A 25,401-nucleotide genomic window follows, 5' to 3' on the forward strand; every position below is an offset into this window, starting at 1 on the left:
CATATATATGATATGTTACAAGTTACCTGCTGTGTGGATGGAAGCTTTCGGTCCAACCGGTTGGACTTCGCCTTTTCTAGGGAGCTCCGCAAAACTACTTGATTTGATTAAAAGGGTGGTGTTTGGACTACAGTGAAAAATTGAATTTCTACTCTTAGTTAATTGTCTCTTTATCATAGGTGCAAGATCCAAGCCGTCAATCAAGAGAACCACAATAATTTAGTGCATCTTGCCGAAAAATTGGGTTGATCCGTTAATCGAGTAAGCCACACACGTGTACAAATAAAATGGACGGTTAAGAAAAAGAGCCCAGCGATCCAGGCCATCCATCAAGTGGGTCAGATTTTTAGCTTTGGAATGTCTCTTAAAGTGGGTTATTGCAAGGGAAGCAGCCACAGGAAGTGGGGTGGGAGGAACATGAGGTGGGCCCACTTCTCATCTTGTGGGCCAGTTGAGAGGCCTTTTGGAGGTGCTGGGAGTGTTGGAGTTGGGCTGATGCTCTCCATTCCTCAGCTTTTCTGTGGACGATTGCCATTCTCCTCATCTGCTTTTCTTCTAGATTTGATCTCATTTTCTGTATTTTTACCTGCATACATCGCACTAAAATTTAGAGAAGAAAGCCATAAATGTAAGCCTATCTGACCGTTAATCCGGTGGGACACCATACAGATGGGCCGCGGACCAAATCTCGCGGTGATTAGTGACAGAACCAACCATAGATTTTTTGTCCATTGATGAATGATTTGGAAAATGACGGGTTCCTATACTACTACTGTACAACAAGCTAATTCTACAAGTTTGTGCGTGGGCCCCACCTTGATGCGTGCATGACATCCACTCCGTCCATCATCTGAGCCCCATCATATTCTCACTGCTGCAGAAAAATCAGACTGATCTGAAACTTGGCTGGCCACAAATGAAAAATCATGTGGTGTGGCCCACCTGAGTGTTGGAATGCCTGATTTTTTTTGCGACCGTTCATCCTTGTGGGGACAGATTTCATGGAATATAACGATGCCGGTGGGCCCTAGTACAATCTGAAAGGTTTTAACGGTGGGCGTCCGCATCCCAACTGTTCCCTGTGGTGTGGCCCACCTGTGTTTTGGCTTGGGCTGCATGAAGTGGATGTGGGCGCCATGTCACAAGTGGGGTCCACCAAAATTTTTTATGATAAGCTTATTCAGGATTGTTCATTTGGCGTGACGTTGCCATGGATAAAAATCGAATCGAGATGCATGGATCGGATGATCCTAGCCATCTAGACAGTGGATTTTAAATCAACAGTGGGAAAGAAAAACAGTTAATGGTCAACATTAATTGCTGGAAAGTAATGAAAATTAATGGCTAATCTTCTGATAGGTATGATTTTCAAAACATATTCCATCCACAATGAGGTCCACTAGTTGGACGGTTCAGATTGACGGATAATCCTTCCACTTGCAACTTATCACCTCCCCATTTCATACCCATCATCAGGAATCTAGCAGCATTTTACAATTGGAAGTTTCAAAATTTTCAAAAGTCCATTTTGAAATGGGCGCTGAGATTCCCGCCAACATTTTATGGACGGTGGGAGATTGGTCCGCACCTGAACCTCGGTAACAACATGGCGCCAAAACGCCATTTGACTTTTGTAATAAAAAGCCAATAACAGTAATTAAAATTTTCAACGAATAACATTGAATATAGGGCCATCACATGGTCTCAGAACATGCCATCCGTACGTGGGACCAGACATTTCAAGTTGTGGGCCCCACTGTAGAGGAAGCACAGCACATGTACTGAGAAGACAAGCCTGACCGTTCATTTGGCGGGCCTCTATAAATTAAATGGTTGTAAACAAACGGTTGGCCACTCCAATTTCAAAAATAGTAAAAGGTCCACTGATCTAACGGTTACGTTCATTGGACTAGTGTTACTTTTGGGCAGGGGGCCTACATTTTCGACGGACCGGATCGATTACACGTCCACCACTCTGTACGGTAGATATATGTGCATGTGTATCACCATAGTTTGCCAATGTATCATTTTATTAATGGCATTACTAGCAGATATCCACTCCATCTAAACCGAACAAAATGTGGGCCCCGCTCTAGATGGGCCATAGCACAAAAATCAATCGGAACGGACGGTCCTAACCGCCTAGTCAATGGACATTAAATATATTGAATTTGGAAAGTTTCTGATCATATATCCATACCGTCAATTTATTTTGCATTGATATTCCTATGTCCAACCGACAGGAAGCTGATTGCGTGGTGGGCCACAGACCACCTACCTCCCTAATGTGTTAACGCGGTAAAGTTCTGTGGGCCCTACCATCATGTATATGTTATATCCATACCGTTCATTTATTTTGCAAGATCATTTTAGGACATGGGCCAAAAACTGAGTTAGATCCAAACCTCAGGTGGACCACACCACAGAAAGAAGTGGGGATTGAACGGCTACCATCGAAAACTTCCTGGGGCCACAAAAGTTTCGGATCAAGCTACCATTATTGGTGTTTTCCCTTCATCCATGTCTGTGGCCTCATGAACGGTATGGATATAGCACATGTACATCATGGTGGGGCCCACAACTTTGCCATGTCAACACACCAGGGAGACCAGGCAATCCACTTCCTCGACCATAACCTGTCAGACTGACAAATTCTCAAAATAGCAGACATGTGAGAGCTGAAGGAAACACTCCGGGGCTCGAGAGCATGGTTCTTCTGTCATTTAACGGAAAGACCATGGGTACTTTCGTCAATGCCGTGAAAAAAGGTGCCCAGCGAAAGGTCCTACCTGACTCGGCTGGCAGTGTACTTTCACACCGTCCATCCCGTTGAAAGCTCCTTTCAGGGCATGATCCCAAAAATGAAGAAATTCCAGATCACAGATGGACCATAGTACAGTAAACAGTGGTGATTGACCATTAAAAACTTCTTGTGGGCCACAAAAGCTCTGGATCAAGATGATATTTGTGTAGTCTCTTCATCTAGGTGTTTGTAACCTTATCAACAGGTTGGATGGCGAATAAACATTCCGGTGGAAGTTTTTAATGGTGGGGATTCAACCACGACTGTTTCCTATGGTGTGGTCCAACTGAGATTTGAGTCAGGTTTATTTTTTGAATCATGACCTAAAATGAGCTTTCAAAATGGTTGAACAGTGTGGATTTAAGGCATATACATTAGGTAGATCCAGGTCTCGCCTAATCCGCTCCCAAAAATCAAATCCTAGCCATCCAATTGGTGGCTGTCTAATGGGCCGTTATAAATCAATGGTCATATCGTGAAAGATGTCTTATCTAGGGCAGAATATGAGATCCGGTGTGACTGACATCAGATGGCTTAGATTGACCGACAAACTTAACTACTGGCAATGTTAATCCTGGAGAATCACATAATAGCTATATCATGGCAAATTAAAAAGTTTTCATTTCAAATTCATACTCTGGCTGTGTGATGGTTGATACACGTTAACTAAAAATATTGGACAAGTCACATAGGTTTACAACAATTAAACCGTCCAAATAGCAGGACCCACTGAAAATAGGCCACACTCCAAGCAGATTGATTGCACGACTCAACAAAAGATTAACAGGCATTTGTTAGTTGATTTTGGACCATTTACTATTTTCCAATCAGTTAGTAAAAGAAAGAAAATCAGTGGAATTTCTGGTTTATGACCCATCTAATAGGGGCCCACCGTTTGGATGGTTGGATACACACACACACACACATATATATAGAGAGAGAGAGAGAGAGAGAGAGGTTTGAATTGAAGTACCTCAAGCTTTCTTGATTGGGCCTCTGCTTTTGCACTCTGGAGGTTCACCCAAGCTTGAATTTTTGCTTCCTCTCTCTGATACCTGCAACCCGTTTTGATGGCGCAATTTCAGCAATACAACTAAAATTTCTCAGCTGAGGTTTGCTCTTGAGTGGCGTTTGGCAGACCCAATAAACAGAATTTGGAACCCAAATCATGATAGAAAACATTTCTACCCCCAAGAAGAAACATATTCTATCTTGATAAATGGGTAAATAGAGTGTACTTTACAATGAAAGAAAGAATCAGCATTTTCTAGATTGGGCCCCACACTTATGAGTAATTGAAACTGTTGATCTAGTGGTCCAATTGTGGGATGGGCCATGCCCCAGTCCATCAAATGAAAATGGATAATTGCTACTAATGATCCACACTGGAATCTGATCAGATGGTTAAGATGATCCTGCTCGACATAAGGTGGCCCCACATGTACAGTTGATGCTCAGATGGTTAGGATCATAGATTATGATCATCAGATGGGGACATTTTCAAGATCAATGGAACCCACATTTTCTAGATTGGGGCCACCTTTGAGTAACCAAAGACAATGATCTAGTGGTGGATTCTGGGGTGGGCCATGCTCCAGTATCCCCCCCGGTGAATGATCTTATCCATCAAAATGAAAATGGGCAATTACAACCAATGGTCCATGATGGAATCATCCAATCGAATTCCCCACATGTTGGGTTTGTTGGGCTGAGCAAAGGCTCCCTTGATTAGGATCATCAGATGGGGTCACTTTCAGGGAATATCCAAATCCACTATGGACCATCATATGAACGGTTTGGATCAAGAAGAGGTGGACCCCACAAGAAGAAATCAGTGAAGCTAGAAAATGCAATCCAATCCACAATCATAGAACTCCAGAATTCAATCACATTCACCTGACACAGCTCTTGGTCTTCTCCTCATCTTCCCAAACAGAAGCTCTAGACTCCGCGCCGCCCTTCCTGCAGCTCATTTCAAAATGCCTCAGGCTTTTTGATATATCCTCTTCTTCCTCCTCTCTCGAGCTCCAGTTTGACACAACTGAGTCGAACTGTGACCCGAGCTGAAGCTTTGCAAAGTGACAGTCCTGGAGCTCCGAGATATCGATGCTGGCGTTTGGGCCAACCAGAGGCCCGGACCTGTCGGCGGGTGTGTTGTGCCTGGCGGGTGAAGAGCTCTTGAATGGAGTGTGGCATCTTGATGTAGTTGAGCTGCCGAGTGGGGTCATCTCTGTCCCGATATCTCTGTGCCGAACCTCAGCCACAACTTCGGTCGCAGCATCTTTCATGGTATCACAGATTGAATTTCCAAACAGAAAGCCTTCCTTGGTTGGCTCAGAGTATCTGAAATTCGGGAAAGCCGGCTCTACATTGTCTGTAAATTTATCTGTAGAAAGACAATGCAAATGGGTATTAAAAAACATGAAAAAAAATAATAATAATAAATCAAATGGTACTGAAAAAACCAAAAAAAAAAAAAAAAAAAGGAAACTGAAGCCTATCTTCTCTGTAGATTCATGTGTACAAGGAGAATTCGAGCTGGTTTCTGTAATACCCATGAATTCGAAATCGATTCTACATTATATATGGTCTGTATCTGCATACAAGAAAGGTATATGGGTGTTGGATCAATGGCCATTAGGCCCTCTTAATCCTGACCATTCATGCTGGAGAGACCCAGGTAATCCCCAAAATGATTTGCTAATCAAAGCCTTTCGAAATCGTTTTCAATACTATTATTAACAAAAATAGCAGTTCCTTTTTCTAAAAGGCATTTTCAATAGTTCAAATCAAAGGGTTAATGTGGATTAATGGAAAATGGAAATTTTCAGGAAACTAAGGTCTGTCTTATCTGTAAATTCATGTGTATATGGAGAATTCAAGCAGGTCCTTCTAATACCTATGAAGTTGATTCTACATTGTATAAGGTCTGTATCTGCACGCAAGAAATGAATGAGGGTGATGGATCAAATGGCCATGAGGCGCTCTCGATCCTAACCATTCGTGGTGGAGACCCTGGTAATCCCTACAATGGTTTGCTAATCAAGGCCTCTTGAAATCGTTTTCAATACTACTATCATCGATCATCATAAATAGCACCTAGTTTTCTAAAATCTATTTGCAACTGATCGAATCAAATGGTTAATGTGGATTAGCATTTGCAAAGCATGAGGGAGGCGTTTCTCTTTGAGGCATTGAAGATCCGAACCATCAAAATGGTGGATTGGAGTCTATAAAACTGGATTAGCAACCCTGTTGCAATACACTGAAAGAAATTATAAGAAAAATCCAAGAAAACCCCTACTGTCTGGAAGAGCCCACTACCAAAGTGATCCCAGTCTCACGACACTTCTCTCCTCATTTTTGGATGTCAGTCGACGGTCCAATTGTAGAAGATTTCAATGGGAACTTTGAGAAATGCAAACCCCAATATCAAAATTCAAAAAATATATATTTAAAAAATCTGAAATCGTGGTAGAACCAACTTGGGTACTTTCAAAAACAAACAAACAAGATCAAACAGTCAAAAAATCCAAAGAGAAAGTTACTTGTTTATACAATATCTGGAAAAATAAAGCTTTCTGAATAAAGAAAACAGCATTTGGCATTTTGATAGATGTAAAGAACAAGATCAAACAGTTCATGAAAATTGAAATTTTCAAGCTAATGTGGGGCAAGAAGAACCCAAAGATCCCACCTTTTAGAAGTACTTCTGCTGAGACCCCAGGAAAAGCCGAGTTAGAAGACTCCAAAGACAAACAACCATTAAAGCTAGTAGCTTTTTCATCTGCAGTTCTCACTTTCTCTGAAAAGATATCAGCTTTGGGCTGAAGCGCCTCACTTTGATTAAGAGCCTTTAGAGGTTCTTGAGGTCTGATCAGATGGGCAGGAGATTCATGGCAGGAGCTGCTGCTGCTGATGAGCCATTTCTCTGCATCATCCCACTTTGAAGGGAAGCTCTTTCTAGAGAGATTCCCAACATTAAAGCTGAAAACAGCCCTGCCAGGGGTGGAAGGAGCTTCTAATCTCCTTTGCACAATGCCATTCCCTCCTCTCCTCCTCTGAGTGGAGCTGCTTTGAAGAAAAGTTCTGCTGTCTATGCTGCTGTTTCTGGACATTGGAAAGGCCTTGACAAAATCAGATGTTTCTTTGAGATTGAGCTTGCAGAGAGGATCTGGACAGGTGTCTGCAAATGGGTTGTCTTTGTTCTCGCTGTAGAAGCTTGGGTTCCCCTCCAATGGTGATTCCTGAAAGTCCCACCCAAAAAAAAAAAAATCAGTTTTTACACTTTGAGGTGAAAAGTAAAAATTAAAAATTGAAAACGAAAAAAATGAAGGAAAAAAAAGTAAAGTACTGGCTGGAGCAGTTCAAAAGGGGAAAAACAGGAAGGACAACGAAGAAAATTTTAAAATGTTAGAGCAGCAAAAGAGAAGAAATCCAGATTTCAAATATGAGACTTTTACACTATGAGAAGAGCAACAGAAGGAACAGAGCTCTTTGGAGCAGCTCCGAAGAAGAAACCCAGATGGGAAAATGTGATATTTTTGCACTGTCAGATGAAAAACACAAGAAAAGGGACTGTTTACAGAAGTTCAAAGAAAGAAATCCAACAAGGGGAAAATGATATTTTTACCATGAGAGATGTAAAACAGCAGAAAAAGCTCCAAGAGAAAATAACCCAGATGGGAAAAGATGAAATTTTTATACTGTGAGACGGAAAAAAAAAAAAGAAGAAAGAGGACCAGTGAGGCAGCTCAAGAGAAGAAACCCATGTAGGAAAAGATGAGATTTTTACATCATGAGATGACAAACAGAAAAGGAGACTAGATGAGAGAGAGAGAGAGAGAGCTGAAATTTTTTTAACCCAATAGCAAAAGTATGAGATTTTTACAATGTAAGATGAAAAATGGACGAAGCAGAACAGTTAAGAGCACTTCAAGAGAAGAAAAGCCAGATAGGAAAAGATCAGATTTTTACACTGTACGATTGAAAATAGGAGAAAAGGGACTAGTGAGGCCACTTCGAGAGAAGAAACTCAATAACAAAGAGATGAGATTTTTCCCATACTAAGCTGAAAAACAGAAAATGAAGAAACCCAGATAGAAGAAGACGAAAAACAGAAGAGAAGAGTTAGAGCAGTTCAAGAGACAAGAAACAGGTATGAAAAAGATGGGATTTTTACCGTTTGCGAAGGGAATAGAGAGGAAGGTTGCATGTATGTTGGGGTCTTGATGTCCATTACTGATATGGGGCTTGAAGAATCTCTTCCATCTGTAGCTAGTTTCCCTTGTTGAATCATTTTCATGCAAGAAGCTATGTTCTGAGAAAATGACAAGGTGTGGCAGATTAACAGAAAGTGCTTCGAGTTAAAGGAACAGGCAATGGCATTGACTGCTGCCAGCTCCGATCAGATCAAAAGGCTAGCTTTTGTTGCTTTTTTTTCAGCTTTTCCATAGCACCCGTTCGAGAAGAAAAAATTAAAATGAAAAACAGCTATGAAAATGCAAGGATAAGGACAGAAGAAGAAGAAAGGGGGGGTTTTGAAATGATGAAATGACTGTTTTTATGTTTTTATTTTTTTCCATGGGAAGCTTCTTGTGTTGATCCTCCGATAAATGTATGTATGGACGTGTCACTGGGCGTATGTATGCTGAGTACTCAGGCGCATGCACTGTATGTTTTCAGAGAAGAACTTTGATACTCTGGCAAAGTGTGATGGTTGATACTCACGCGCTTGAAATTATGGTCAGGTGGTTCCTTATGGCTCAGCTGGTAGTCGGAATGTGTTTCAACACTGAGGTCTCATGGGTTCTACTCATGTTACTTTTTTGAAAAAATAAATAAAAAATCATGGACCAAGTTTAGATGTATCATGAATTAAAGATTGAGGGCCTGTTTGGATTGTCAATTAGAGAAGTAATATGCTATGAGTGGATAATGATTATAATTATCATTGTATTTGGAAGTAAAACAAGGTATTTGAATGTACATTACACCACTCTTTCCAGTCCACTTCTAACTATAAAATGCAGGTAAACCATTGCCGCGGGAGTATACAAGTGTATATTATTATTATTTTACATGCGTTGCATCTATACACTCCATTCATTTTGCATTATCAATCAATCCATTCATTTTGCAATATCAATTTATATTGGGATTTTAATAGTAGAGCCTATTTATTTTACCCATTACCACTTTAATAAGGAAAATCTACAATGAATAGGAATTAATTTACTCATGAATATGAGACATTTTCTTTACATTATCAAAAAAATCGGTGAAACAAACATGGTGTTGGATCTTGAATTGGTGGTGTTGGGCTTTCTTTTGAGTTAGCTCTATTTAAAATTTTAAAAGATCTTTTCAATATAATTTCTTTCAGATTTATTAAAATTTCATTTATTGATTCTCTAATATGGTCTATCGTAGAGTATTTATATGGTACCATTTCAAAATTTGAGTAAAGCCCTTAGCATTTTGATATCTACCGTATCTATTTGGCCTTTCATAACTTTTATAAATGCAGCCAGAATGAATCGCCATAAGAATGACATGTATTACCAGTTCTTGAATCCACATTTCTACTATTGTGTTTTGAGTGTATAGGTAGCCTTAGTAAGAGTTTAAATTCAAGATTTTTGGCCAAACGACCTTCTTAAGAATTCAAATTCAAGATTTTTTTGCACCCAAGATATCACTCTATTATTTAAACTCGGTCGTTTGAATTTTCAGTCCAATAGAATTCAAAATCAATGTTTGACAATTTTAATTTTGAAAGTCATTTATACAGGAGACGGAGGCAGACAGCTATAACTATTGTAGAGTAATAAAAATTTAAAATTTTTATAATTCATCTTTTATTAAAGCCAGGTTTGTGTTTGTTTTTTTTTAAATACTTTTTTTTACTTATTTTAAAGATTTTCAATTGTAAACGCATTTTAATATCCATCAAATTTCATAGTGCCAAACACAACTTAGATTGAATATCCTAATGGCTCAAATCCATGCTGGTAACTTATTAAACATATTAAGGTTTGAGAAATAATTAATACATGTTTAATATGTAAAAAACCAGTTACGATCAATACTCAATTTTGATCTTCTTGAATCCCAGACCCACAAAAATCTGCTGAACAAGTAGCATTTTAGAGTCATGATGGGCCACGGAGCTACTGGCCAAGGTACTAAAAAAGCTTCATCCCCCCACAATGTATATATTTTATCCACATGGTCCATTCATTTTTCCATATATCATTTTAGTGCATTATTTTAAAAAATGAGATAAGTGAACACGTCACAATAAACAATAATGATTAAACCTTCACCATTAAAAACTTATCAAAGCCCGATTTAATATTTATGAAACACTTATCATTAGAAAATTCCTAAGATTCACTATGATATTTATTTTTTACCATCCAACCTTTTGATTGGATCATGTGAACTAAAATGAAGGAAAAACATAAATATCAACTTTATTTAAAACTTACAATAAATTTTTAATGGTAGGTATTTAATCAACCATGCACTTTTGAAGTCTTGTTTGTTGCATAATGTTGATTTAAAAATATATTTTAATAATAAAATGTAATATATATATATATTATAAAAATATTTTAAAAATATTTTTTTGTGGGTTTTGGGAATAGTTCCACATTGAAAAAGAAAAAAAGTTTTTTGGATTTAAATGAAAATAGTAGAGTACTATAATATTTGTTTACCTGATTTAAGGACTAAGGAGCTTGCGTATGCACTGGAATACCCACGCTCGGGGGCACGGTCTCAATCACAAGCTCGATGCAAGGGCATGGTCATGGGCATATGAGGCAATGTGGCAAGTAGCACACTCTATACTTGATGAATTAGACCCGTATCAAAATTTAGATGAATTTTCATATTTTACAAAAATTACAAATTTGTAATTTTTCAACATTTTCTATTTGAGATTTGTGCTTCTGCCTTATTTTTATTTTTATCATTATGCTAATGGGCTAAAAAGATAAAGCACTAAAAGGGGATGAATAATATAAATCACGGTGGGACCGAATCAAGTCCGTTAGTGAGGACCATGCTGGATTAATGTAACACTTGTGAAAGGTCATTTCAATCGATCCGTACATACAGACATTTGTACCTGAATTTCATCGGGAAAGTGGTGAAATTTTTAAATTTTTGTACTCAAAACAGACAAGGTCTGTTTGTAAAATGTACAAGTGCAGTTATTTGATATATTTATGGACTATGACGATAGTACTCGTGACCACTTATTTTGTATAATTGTGACATTACTACCATGATCTAAACCATTCAATTAATGGGACCCACTACAGATGGTGTATATATCCAAAATTAGAGTAATAAGACTCTCCCACCATCTCTTTAAAAAATGTTTTGTTTTTTTACTTATACATACCGTCCACTCGTTGGCCACCACTCCTTTGATTTTTGTCATGAATTTATTGTAAATTTTTTGTATGAGTCATCTGCAATCAACCCCACTACTTGAATGGCTTTGATTGGGCTAGATGTATGCCAGGTGTATGGGGATCAGTTATTCCTTCAAAAGAGCAAATGGATGGACGGACTCTGCCAAAAACTCTGATGAATGGACAGTTTCGCATTTGGCTGATGGAGAACGATTTGCTAGTCTGACAGAGTACGGAGTTGATATGCAGGAAACGGATTGGCTACTCCCCCTGCCACCAGCCAAGGGCTGGTGTTCGGTGCTCCGTGGGCCCCATCATGATGTTTGTATTTCATCCATTCCATTTATCTAGTTTTCTAGATCATTTTATGCTATTAGACCAAAATTGAGTTATATCCCAATCTCAATTGGACCACATTATAAGAAACAGTGTTTAATGAAGTTTGACCATTAAAATTTGTTTGAGGGCCATAAAAGCTTTGGATCAAGCTGATACTTGTTCTTACCCTTCATCTGGATCTTTATGACCTAAACAACAGATTGGATGCCAAATAAACAGTACAGAGGGCCTTAGGAGGAGTTTAATTTTGGATATCCAATCAATATTGTTTTCCTGTGGTGTGGTCCACCTGAGATTTATATTCCTCTCATTTTTGTGATCAAGCCCTAAAATGATCTTTAAAAATGGATGAACGGAATGGAGAAAAATATACATCATGGTGGGGCCCACAGAGCACAGACCACGAGCCACGGGGCTGGTGGCAGGGGGAGTAGCCAATCCGTTATGCAGGCGCTTGGAAATTGTACACGCGGCAGGCTTTTTAGCTATATGCGACCCACTATAAAAGGATCAAAGTTGAGAAATCATATTAGTTAAACATTTCTAATATCTAGTAGTGGACATATGTTTACTGAATACTAATTAACCATTAATTTTATTTTTATTTTCCATTCAACGGTCCATTTAATGTCCACAAATCAGTTAATTGAATAAGGTTTCTTTTCTGTTTTATAATCCATCTAAGTTGTCACCTGAAATTTGGATGGTTTTGTTTGATTTACACATATCCCACGTGCAAGATTTCTAGGTACCTGCATATGAAGTATTGTAGTCCCTCAGAGCATCAAAGCTTTTCTCTTTCTATAGTTTTGGGTGTTTGGGTTTCAATGATAGAGAAAGCAGTGTCAGTGGCCTTACATTCCTTTAAAGAGGGTTTGATGGTATGTTTCCTATCAGTAAGCTATTCCTCTGATGCACTTTTTTAACTTTTTTAGGTACACAGCAACACACCTCTTTTTCTTTGTTACATGATAGGTGGGCCACGTCTCAGAAATACACACATGATCAATGGTGGTGGAATTGGTATGAGATGGTCCAGTCCTGGGTGAGGCCCACCACTTTTTATCATTGAAAGTTTGCGCGATCAGACGGTCTACACGATACAGGACCTCCACAAAATTAAAGATGAACGGTCCAGATCTAGCGATCCACATAACTATTTCCGGAGCAGATGGGTCAAATTACCTCTTTGATTCTACGGTATAAATGACATCGGATTACAATTTATGACTTAAATGATCCCGGGGACAAATTAAATGGACAAATATCCATTAATCTCCTACTAATGATTGCCTACCGATGAATCCTACAAACAATTGGGATCTAGTTGTAATGATCTGGTTATATACAACGAGTCAACTCGTGTCAGTCAGGATGACTCAGCCTTGACTCAGGGTGCACCATTTCCGAGCAAGTTTGAACCCGGGTGCACCATTTCCGAGCTACTTCCAAACCAGCTATCTGACAGAAGAGCCCACCTCCATGAATGCATTATATGTCCAGGTGTGTTCCTCTCCACCCTTGGATAGACCATGCTCCAAAATCTCCTCAGTATGCCAACTATGTCTACTCCATGCAGGGTTTGGAAATAAACGAATTCATTTTTATTAATATTTATATCTTTTAATATTTCTACCAACCTTTTATCTTTCTATATATTTATATTTTTAAAAATAAATAAATTTATTTTTATTAATATCTATATCTTTTAAGATTTTTACCAACCTTTCATCTTTTTATGTATTTATATTTTTATTATTCCAATGAAAAAAAAAGTTATAATATTCTCAATATAGTCTTATGTAATTTAACAATGGAAATATAACAATAATATGTTAAGAGTATTCCAAAAGAAAACTTGAAATATTCACTACAAATGAGTTTGTGCTTACGAACTCCACACCTGTCATGCATATTTTTGTAGTTAGCATGATTATATGTACGTTGGGTCGATGCGCGCATGTGCTGATATTTTTAAGATAGTTCGCAATTATTGATATAGAGTACGGGTGAAAGAGGTCACCGACACTACCATCTCGGTGGATATATAAGCCATTTTCTTCTTCCAATCTATATGACATAGAATTGAAGAAAAAACCAAGCCAACACATTAAACTCTTAAAAAAAAAACCTCATAAATTTAGTGAAATGCACGTAACATACTCTACACTCAGTTGAGCAATGGCCTAAGACCAGTAGCTCTGATATTTCAACCATGTTGATCCACGACCCATAATCTAAATTACTAAACCACGGGCCTCTGCAAGTCGGACCAAATACCTTGCGATGGACCAAGCAACAGATCCAGTCAGTCGCAAGTACGTGATTTTGGCATAATATCCTTGGGTAAAAGATCTTACAAATGAATGCACATTTGCACTGAAAGCATGGCAGAAAGATCACAATGTTGTGGGTAGGCCCATTTACTAAACGGTCTAAGAATTTTGCCCCAACCCAACTTGATCCGACCCATTGAATTTTAAGTGGGTTGGACTCAACTGAACTTGCTTAAATAGGACTAAGCATGAGGGCGTTTGGCAGATGGGTTTAAATGAGATTCAATGGGAGTGGGTTTTAAGATCCCCATGGATCATTGCAACGTTTGTTTGGGACTCACATAAGGTATGTGTAGTGAAGCTCCTTTTTGGAATCAGCGTCGGGGAAAGGGTTTCCGTAATCCTACTTTGAGTTTCTTATAGCTAGTGGTCGGTGCTATGTGGACCCCACCATGATGTATGTGTTTTATCCATGCCGTCCATCCATTTTAAAATATAATTTTTGGGCTTGATCCCAAAAATGAGATAGATATAAATCTCAGGTGGACCACACCATGGGAAAATAGTAGTGAATGAATTACACCATTAAAAACCTCTTAGGGCCAACTGTGCGGTCCACTTGAGATTTGGATCGAACTCGATTTTTGGCTCATACCATAAAATGACATGGAAGAATGGGTGGACGGCATGGATGAAATGCATACATCATGGGGGGGCCCACAGATTACAGATTGACAGTGGCAAGATGAGTAGCCAATCCGTTTCCCAAACATGAAGTGGAATGGTCTCCCAGCCATGGGATTAGACATCAATCATGACACAGTGTAATCATTACATTTTGGTAATTCCATCCCACTTACACCCATCTAATCCATGCTCCAAACAAGGGTGCAGTTAGTTGCACCAGGTACCATGAAATTTGATTGTATTTAATGAAATTTTGGTGTAACCAAACATGCCATAAACTAATATTTTAATTTGGATTTCTGTAGGGTGGTCCACGGCAAGTCATCTCGTGCGACCCATTGATAACCTATCTGGGCAAGTCCTATGGGGTGGGGTTCATCTCTAGCCCGGCCCACTTGCTTCGACAGGACTCATATTCGACCCGAGTCCAACCCAATACCCATTTAGCATGGCTCGGAGGGTTGGGCCATTTAGACCCATGGGCCAACTCGGCACACTCCCAGCCCTAAGAATCCCATTTAGGTTGGGAATGGGCTGGGTGGGGCCAGGCTCGGCTCGAGTCCTCAGCACCTTGGGCTAGGTTTGGGCTGAGCTTTGAGAGTCATGGGTTGGACCCGGGCCCGAATTTTGGGCCCGATTCTCAACCCGCTAGATGTTGGCTTGCCTTCATATTGGGCCAGTAGTTAGGTCCGGTTATTAGTGTGCTAATGGGCCCATATTCCATGGGCTGGACTTGGACGTGCGTCAGCCCGGCCCATTTTCGTACGTAATAACATTATTGGTAGTTTATATGATACTCAGGCGGCGCATGACACTTGATACACAGGCACCAAAAACTTGTACACGTGACATACATCACTTAATTAAACGGAAAAACTATGGAACCCACCGTCGATAAGACATGGTTCCAAAATCAGGTTGGTATAAAAATCCTAACCTCTTATTCACAGACACATTTGAAAATTTTCATTTTAACCGTCCAATAAATGTCAACCAATCCGATGGTCAGATCATTAAATAAGAGTAATTTTTTGTTCACAATACATCGAAACTGGAAAATATAATTTGTACAGAAGAATATGACTTACTTGTATGCCACGTATGCAATTTCGAAGTGACTGCATATCATCCATCACGCCTTGCCGGAGTATATGTTTCCTTTAAACTCGACTCACATCTAAAAGAGTGGACTTCTTACGGCAAGGTCTGGAAAAGAAGTATCGTGTCCAACCGGTTGCACCACAAAATACCGTCCAACCAATCAATAAATTTCAATATATTACATTTGTATGAAATCCAAGTAGTCCAATTGATCGGTCCCATATTAGAAATATTTTTTTTTACTGATACTAATATCAGTCCGATCCTTATCCATCACACTATAGAAAGTAGTTTATAACCGCTGATAAATAATAAAAAATAGTGTCGTCCAATAATAATTTTATTTGAATAAATATTTATTTAAGTAAATCTCATGGTGGACCCAAACTATTAGATAGATTGGATCAAAATTATAAGCTAAATGTTGGAAGTTATCCACTGGGTGAACAATATCTTGTAGTTCAACCGATTGGACTTGAGAGCTTACTATGAATAATGAAAAGGGGTAGTTATTTGATACTCTGGCTGGTATGACGATTGATACGCAGGCACTTAGAACTAGTACATGTTGTATATATTAGTTCAAAGTCAATTGACTAAATTTTAAGGCCCACTGTAAGTTTCAGGTTGAACTATCCAAATCTGATTCTTGGACAGTTGTTGTTGAAATAAGACCATTGGATTTTTATTTTTATTTTCAACCGTCTAATAAGTGTCCATCATCTGATAGTGAGATAATCAAATGAGTTAAACTGTTTGTTCATGATATATCTAAGCGTGTATACACAACATGAACAGTTTAATATTAATTATTTATATGACACGTGTATAATTTTAAAGTAATTTCTAAGTGCCTGTGTATCATCTATCACACTTTAACAGAGTATCAATTTTTTCTTATAAAATAATATCCTTTGATAAAATTGAGAGAGAATGATGGTACATACAAGAAATATGAATAGACCCACCAACCAATGGCCCACATACAACCATCACACCCGTAGAAAAAGAAAATCATAAAAAATTGCATGTCCCAAAGATCTCTCCAACGGATGGTGAGATCTAAGGTTCTGAGTCCCCCAGGACATCTACAGTGTCCAGAGAGGTTTATTTGTCCAAGTGGGGCCCATTTTTAGGCGATCCAAACCGTTGAGCAGATGAGAGCCGTTATCGATAGATCATACTAAAATCACCCTGATCGGACCATCCTAGCCGTTTCGATCAGTTGACTTCAAGCAAATTGCCGAGAGAAAATACGCCAACCGTCCACAGAGAATTGTAAATTTTGGGTGGGCCAGGCACTCCAATAAGGAAGGCTTGTTAGATATAATCCATCAAAGGTGTGGATCATCAAATCAACGGTCTAGATCACCACACCGCAGGCCGCACTTGTGTAGAGCGATCCTTATTTGATCAGTTTTTGGCAGGCCCACTAACCCATACTTTCCACGCACTGACGCTCGCATAAGACAACGGCTCCTTCTTTTAAAATAACAAGATGGTGAATGATCACATCCGTCCGAATGTATAGTAGGTAGCTACAGTACATTCGAGTTCTATGGACCCTACACATGATGTGTATGTAGAATCCAAGCTGTACATTTGATGAAACTTATCATGGAAACCATACTCATAAAAAATTATCCCTGTAAAAAACTCAGTTAGGACACACCACAAGCAGCCATATACAATCGTGCCTCAGCTTATATATTCGCTATTTGTAGACCATTTAAAATTTTGAATGGCTTGATTTTTGGTGTCCTTTATTCCTGGTGGGGCTCACCAGATGATAGGTTTGGATGAAATCTACACAACAAGGTGGACCCCACATTCCATTTTGAAGTTTCTATGGTGGGCATTCCCTCCCCAATGCTCCTATTGTTTCCATTGATGTGGTCAACCTGAGTTGCGGATCAGCTGCATTTTCGAGGTATAAACTAAAATTGGAATGCAACATATAAAGGACGGGATGGATGGCACTCACACATCACGGTGGGCCCCACACATCTGGAACGTATGGGATCATTCCCCCCAACCCTTCATTTCTCTTTAATTAATCTCTCGACCTAAAGATGAGAAACCTTCCAACGAAAACATTATTCTAACCGTTCCGTTCCATCAAAACACCTGAAAATCCTAACCATTCATTTCTTTCAGTCTCCTCCTTCCTCTTCTTCTTCTCCATTCAATGGCAATTAGATGTTCTTTTCCTTGTCTTGGGATTCCATGCAGCAGTGATATGAACAAGAATCACGTGACCAAGGTCTCCATGGCCCACCAAAGTCACGTGCCACCCAAGAGAACATCTACCACCATCATCAGATCCTTCAAAATAAAAAACAAGGTATGAATTTTCCATTTGAAGATTTTTCTGAGAGTTTTGATCTTTTCTTTTAAGAATTTTGTTTTTGTTTTGTTTTTTTTCAAGGAACAACTTCATTAGCACAACCATGTGGACGATCCAAATGGAAACATGGACAGTTCAATCAGTCAATCTGAACCTTCCCTTATGGTCATCTTACTACCATGAAAAATAAATAAATAAATAAATAAAACCGATCGGACGATTCTAGCCATCCAATCAATAGCATATAAATTGGACGGTTGAGATTGTTTGTAGGAAGTAGATCAAATAATTAATCTTAACCATCCATTTGATGGGTACCATAATGGATTGCCTATGAGTCCGAAGAATAGCTTTGATCAGATGTTCCTAACCATCCCATCCATGTGGTGGAAAACGGATGGTTATAAGTGAAAAATGCCAACTTTGGATGGATAGGATCATTGGATCAGTGTACTTTTGCATAAAGTTCATTGAGTGTGAAATAGACCTAATGGTCGGTCCAGATCTATCACCAATGGTCGGGGTCACTGAACCATGGACCATCTGTCAGAATGTAAATAGGGGCTACTGACCAGGTCGCCCCTGGTTCGTCTGGTATGACTCGACTCAGGACCTAATGAGTCATGTTTGACTCGCCGAGCCTTAAAACCATGCCATCAACATATTACATGATCCTGTACATCCATTCGAGGAATTCTGACCGCACATTTGGAAACCTTTCGACTCTCCAACTTAGTGGCTAGGATCTTGGGTCCCTCCCATACATGGTGGCCCCACCGGATCTTGTAGGAACAAACAATAAATCCCAACCATTGCCAAGAGAAAACATTACTAAAATACCTTCCACTTGCAATAATTCAACTAAACTTATAAGATGAGATGACTATAATGGAGGTGGGCCATTTTAAGGGATAAGCATTCATGGCGGCCGAGCGTAAGCTTTGTGTACATACACTTAGAAATTGTGCACGTGGAGTAACAAAATACATTAAAAAATAAGTCTAGGGTGTATTATAGTTTCACTATTTTAGGCATATATATCCATGCCTTATTGATGGTTAAATCAGTTTGTAAGAAGATTATAACAAATCAGCTTTTAGGATATAGTAAGCCTCTAGATCTTCTGAACTGAATAAATATGGGCCACAAAACTTCAAAATCGTACCTCAAACATAATTCTATAACATAGATTCACGACTTCTTTATTTCCTGCAATTCATTCTATGATTTCTTTTGTATTTGCAATTTATTTCATGAAATTTTCTACAATTTCTGCCATTTTTTAAAAAATGACTCAGAGGAAAATGGAGAGAGGAGATTGTTATATTTGGAATGGCCCACAACATTTGAATTCAAAATTCATTAAAAGACACCGATCATATTCACTAAGATTTGCTATGATTCACAACTTAATGGTCACTAAAAGTCACAATATTATTATTATTATTATTATTATTATTATAATTTTTAATCTTGAAAAAAAACTAACAATCCCTTAATATTTTTAAAATTAAACAAGTTTAAAATATGTAAATAAGATATGTACATAAGAGAAGATGTCATGTAGACTTAAACTATCACTTAGTGTAGATATATCAAAATTATATGATAGTCCTTAGTGATCATAATCTTGACCTAAGTATTCTATATAAACACAACTGAATATTTTACACACATATATGTTCAATTTTCATATGGTCTAAAATCAATAGCACGTTTATGATCTTTTGTTTAATTCCAAATTTATAAGTTCATTAGAGCAATCAAAACTCTTAAATATCATAAAGTGGCCCACTTCAATACTCATATGGGTGAGTCCTTGCTCCTTATAAATACCCTTGCAACTATAACACTCTTCAAAGAATTCATTTAAATGCAAATGTTCATCCTCCTTTTTATCATCACAAGTTTCCAACACTTAAATCCATGGGGAAGATAGAAAAGAAAATGTACAATGTTGTTTTAACGACTTATTATTATACAGGGATGAACGTGATGAGATTGATCACCGTCTTCCTCAAAGATAATTACTTTGAATCCACAAAGCTTTTCTGGACTCTTCATTGAGAATTTTCGAATCCACGAAGAAAAAACAAAAAACTAGAAATAATATTCTAAAAAATTCTAGATGATAAAAATGAATTTACAACTATTTAAATAGGGATACCAAGCTTTTGAAGAAGTTTTGGAATTAAACTACAACTAAAACTTTTTAAAATTCATAACTTACTATAAATAGTAAATTTATTATTTGTAGTAAGTTTCCTATGTGGCTTAACCACATTACTCTCCTAATTTTTCTAAATACTTTTTATGTTGAACACAACTCCTAAAGCCCAATGAATGAAGAGTTACAATCGAACTAAAACTTATTATAAATAGTAAAAACGGAAATAAAATTAATTTTCGACCATCGATCTGATGGAATTTCCCAAATTTGGAGTGGGTGGATAAAGTAGCTTCTTCTACCCCAAAAGCATATATGGTACGTTGAGTAACTCATTCCGGTTTGTGAAATTTACATGTTTTAAGATTCTGACAGTTTTGATGATTTTCAGCTTCGATTGGGCCTTCTCTGGTCCATCTTGGACATGAAAGTATCCGCAACCTGCTCTACATCATTTTGTCAAGTACTTTGTCCATCATACCTACTAATTTAGGTTGAGTTGAACTCATCCAGTGTATAAAATTGTCTAAGTACTTTTCCTTTTGATGTTCTACTAACATTCCTTTCTAGTCCTTTGGTGAACGGGTGGGTCCGTTAGATTTTGGATGGATTGTATATATTGAATTGTTTTTAACACCATCATTAAGTAGTTACCTCATAAAATTGTGCCTTAAATTGATGTGTCTAGATTTTCTATTATAAATCATATTATATGCTTTTGATAGTATTGTTTCAGTAGATATAACCACAATTAACATCACTACGATCGGGCTATCGAACACGGGGTCAGAAGTGAATTACGAGTCGGACCAATCTACGAATCGAGCGAGCTCCCCTTGCTCCCTATTGAGTGAGATGAGATGCGACTCCTAAGATAGGATAGATAGATGCCTGTGGGTGGGGCACTTTCACAAAAGACTGATCCTATTCCTCTTGGAGATTATGTAGTTTGACTCATGATCCGAGTCTATATGGACGGCAGCAAAAAGATGGATAGGCCTGCCTTGTCTTCTAAGGAGAGAGATCGGAGAGCAAAGCGCCAATGGCGCGCGAAGCGCATGCGGAACGGGCACGGAGAAAAAAGTGTGGAGGAGAAGCAGCCGAGCTCATTCCCTTCGCTTCCTGGGCCCAAAGCAGTGCAATGTTTCCTGGATGTTCTCAAGGGTAGGGCACTCGAAAAGGATGATATTAAATTGCTTTCTGAGTTCGATCAATATACGATAGAGGTGAGGCGTCTTGGGTAATAGGGTAGCTCCTCCGAACCTTCAATTTGTTAGTTAAGATTCCAATTGTATCAGTGAGGAATTGAAAAGGGCGTTTTGCCTCCCGAATCCCTTACCGTAAACAGGGCCGCCCTTTACACTCTAAAGCTGGAAAAAAAAAAAGTCTCTTCCCTGCTCTTATCCAAAGTCTCAGTTGACTCTATGCTCCTCCTTTAAAGGGAATCAATCTCATACCCATCATCAGCTCGCCCTAATCCATCTCCTTCCCATATTCGCCGTCTGTATAATCGCAGGTAGGCTCCTCCGAATAGAATAGAATGGAGGGCCTAACGCCTAGTAAGACGAGGAAGGAGTGTTATGAAACGGAGGAAGAGGTGCTGGCATTACTAAACAGGGGCTCAAGACCTCGACCAGACATCGATCTCAATTTGCCATCCGCCTGGAAGCGGGATTGAGAGTGAAAGGGACCAATATAGTGGTCCTAGCAGGGTAAGGAGTTGCCGTCAAATCCCAGGGCACAACCCTGGACAGGCGGTGGAAACTACTAAGCTAGAGTACGGTAGGGGCAGAGGGAATTTCCGGTGGAGCGGTGAAATGCATAAAGATCGGAGCCCATTCTGTCTCGCCCGCCTGCCAGCCCGTTCTAAAGAATTCATGGGCCGGCAGGCCGGAGAGGTTGCGGAAGCCAGGTCAATAATGATATATCTAATAACATGTTTTACAATTATCATATCTTTTTATTACCGGCTATTAAAGCTATGAATTTGAATTTCATAGCATGCTAAGATACACAACTCTACTTCTTGGATCTTGAAGAAACAATGATTCCTCCAAGTGTAAAAATACATCCACTAATAAACTTAAATTCGTTAGTAATATAATTTACATCACCAACAACCTTTTTTAAATTTATTTTTTATTTTTATTTTAAAAAATCCAACAAAATATTCAACAAACAAGTCATTAATCAAATGTTATGATTGTCTAATCAATCTAATTCTACAGTTATATCCTATCTTCAGTTGTCCACATGATTTCAACAGTTCTATTTGAGTAACATGCATTGTACCTATACAATTCTGAGCGCATTCAAATGAACCATCACCATCTGCTAGTGTATCAAGTAGCTTCCCGCCATTTTAAATTTGAAATACCACCATAACCAAATTGCAATTTCATGTGCTTCAAGTTGGATTTGAAAAGATCTGAATCATAATTTTGGGGTGGGCCACACTTGGGTCATTTCCATATTATTCAATCATTGCAATTCAATTCAATTAAGCATCAAAATGCAGCCTATTTCTCTCTAAATGGCAGGCCAAGATAACCTAAGTCATCTAGGACTATGATGAAATGGCCCATTCATAGACATTGTATGATTACCATCCATTTCTTGGATTCGCCCGTGACAGGTTTTCGAGGATCAATCGAGCGGCATAGTCTGTTACATAGACGACGCAGGGGAGGTGATCTGCGAAGGATACGATGAGGGCCCACGATACAGTGGGCCACCTTTGCCTGAACTTAACGACCAAAGGTAAGAATTACTAATCACAATGTATCACATCATCATTCGATCAATCGCGAAAACACCAGCTTATTTATTTCATCTCATCAGTTTCAGATTGAATGGGCTCAGAGAACTTCCAAATATCGATTTCCTGCATCCAAACCAGCTACGAATTCAAGTCCTAAATTCTCAATGTATCAAAATGGGTGTCGCCAGTCAAGATGATTGGCCCGATTTCAATAATCCTTATGGCGTCTAAGCCGAAGAGGAGTGGATTCCATTGGATAGGTTGAATACATTTCCATGTGAAGAAATGATTTCAAGAGAAATCAAAGAAGAGGTACAGATTATAGAGTTTAGACGATCGTATAACCTCTTTTCGCTGTAAAAACAACATGTTTTCATAGCACTTCAAATCTAATGTTTAAAAGCTGGCTAAATTATATGTAGATGACATTCTCTATAAATTGTAATTGTTAGGGGTGTGTTTGGATGTAGAAGTGAATTGAATTGCAAAATACTCAATTAATCACAACTTGGATGCTAAGAACAATGCTGATTTGGTCATTTCTAGTTTGTTGGACTAACCATTTGAATTCAATCAGTTACATTGGACAGCTAAATAGACGTTCCAGCATACTTTGAGGGCGAAAACCATACTAAATGCATATCTAAAGCAAACAATAAAAAATAAAAAAATTTATATATTTAGAGCCTGTTTGATTTTCCTAATTATGCTTTAAATGTTTGAAAAAAATTGCTGCCTCAAAAACTACGTGAATCCCACCTAAATACACTATAAAAAAATGTGGGGCCTACCATGTTGAATATATCATATCTATTCCATCCATATGTTCCAGAAGCTCATTTTAAGCATGACTTGAAAAGCGAGGCAAATCCAAGAATCAAGTGAACCACACCACATGAAATAATGATCCCAATGGATCTCAAATATTGAGAGCTAAAACCTTCTTAGGGCCCACAATGACGCTTATTTGTCTTCCAATAAGTTCATAAAGTCATACGGAAATGGAAAATGAAAACATAAAAATCAGCTTAATCCAAAACTTCTATGGCCCTCAAGAAGTATCAACCATCCGTGTTCAATTTCCACTGTTTACTATGGTATGGTTCACTTAAGCTTTGCATCTACCTCATTTTTTAGGTCATGCACTAAAATGAGCTGGCAGAATGGATGAACGGCATGGATATGACATAAAAATCACAGTGGGCCCCACATATTTTGTGCTGGAGAGTTTTTCTTAACAATGGACTTGTCAACTTAATAGCTGTAAGTGTAAGTAATTATGACTATTTTGTAATTTGAAAATCAAATGGTCGCTTAGAGCTTTGCTAAGCCCACACACGTGTGCAATAAAGCTCACATACACACCACATGTGACCACATGGCATGACAGGTCTGAGATCCAATCCATCCATTAGAACGGAACCACCATATTGATGCCGAAGCCCAAGAATTAGATTGATCCACTGGTCAGGTGGACCACAGTTTGTAAATCAACTGTACAGCTCCCAAAGTGGAACTTTTCTAACCCATCCAACTGTTTCCAATATTGGGCCCCACATACTTAGTGAACCGGATTTACTTTTGGGAGACCATGTACAAGGTCAGACCAACCTAATGGATGGATTGGATCATGCACCAATGTGCTATGCTGGAAGATGTAGGGTGTACATAAGCTTTATTTCACACGCCTTCTTATATTTATATTATAAGATCAAAACATAAAATTTCAACTAAAATAGGTTGAAAAATAAGATCAAGGCATACCTGATAGCTGGGATTTTCTATTTACCTATGGGTTTTCACAATCATTGTACCAAAATCAGGTTGGCCCACTATAATGTGGGTCCTACAAGCATGAGAATACTTAGTTGTTAAAAAAAATAAAAATCAGTCCACACCCCAATATTCAACATAGGAACAGCCATTTATTTGGGCCAGCTCATGTTCAAGGTGGACCCCACTTGATGAATCACCCAGGCTCTTCTTGCAGCCAGCCATCCTATCTCATTCCAGAAAAGTACCATTGTCACAGTCCATCTTATGTTTAGCTCAACAAAGCTTTGTTTTGCAAGCTGCTGATTTCCAACCATCCAAAACAATTCTATGAGGAATTGCAACGGCCTCGATTCCCCCACAACGTACAAGTGGGCCCCATGGCTTGGTGATACATACATAAAAAATTCGTGCCATGTTTGGATGCATTATCAAATTGAATTGCCATTGCCAATCTAATGAAGTGTACACCATTTACATCTTGGGTTTGAGCTATTATGTCTGGATGCAGTTTCAAATTGAATTGCCATTACTAGTTTTAATGTCGTTTGGATGCACTATCAAGTTGAATTGCAATTCAAAAAGCAGTGGAAATAACCAGAATGCAATGCATGTCCTTTGCATTCATGTCAAGGGTCTACACTCCAAACTGCAATTACTTACTTTCAAGTTGGACTTGGAAGAAACAGCAGTTAGATTATAAGAATGCTGCTTCACT

General features: G+C 38.5%; 2 protein-coding genes across 3 annotated transcripts; one reads left to right on the forward strand and one right to left on the reverse strand.

The window, feature by feature from the left end:
- Positions 1-200: 200 nt before the first annotated feature.
- Positions 201-8,266, reverse strand: LOC131251773 (uncharacterized). Its single transcript, XM_058252714.1, has 5 exons — positions 7,986-8,266; positions 6,501-7,050; positions 4,700-5,189; positions 3,777-3,858; positions 201-586 (listed from the first exon to the last, which is right to left on the reverse strand). Exons 1-5 carry the CDS (start codon positions 8,106-8,108, stop codon positions 365-367), a joined length of 1,467 nt encoding a protein of 488 aa, XP_058108697.1. The 5' UTR covers positions 8,109-8,266; the 3' UTR covers positions 201-364.
- Positions 8,267-17,735: 9,469 nt separating this feature from the next.
- LOC131252182 (uncharacterized) lies at positions 17,736-23,409 on the forward strand. 2 transcript variants are annotated; one of them, XM_058253047.1, is made up of 3 exons: positions 17,736-17,979; positions 22,785-22,909; positions 22,997-23,409. In XM_058253047.1, exons 1-3 carry the CDS (start codon positions 17,824-17,826, stop codon positions 23,139-23,141), a joined length of 426 nt encoding a protein of 141 aa, XP_058109030.1. In that variant the 5' UTR covers positions 17,736-17,823; the 3' UTR covers positions 23,142-23,409. The 2 variants fall into 2 exon arrangements, with proteins under 2 accessions (XP_058109030.1, XP_058109029.1); XM_058253046.1 differs by having other exon boundaries at positions 22,991-23,403.
- Positions 23,410-25,401: the final 1,992 nt, after the last annotated feature.

The sequence above is a fragment of the Magnolia sinica genome, chromosome 7 (assembly GCF_029962835.1).
Source record: "Magnolia sinica isolate HGM2019 chromosome 7, MsV1, whole genome shotgun sequence".
NCBI lineage: Eukaryota > Viridiplantae > Streptophyta > Magnoliopsida > Magnoliales > Magnoliaceae > Magnolia > Magnolia sinica.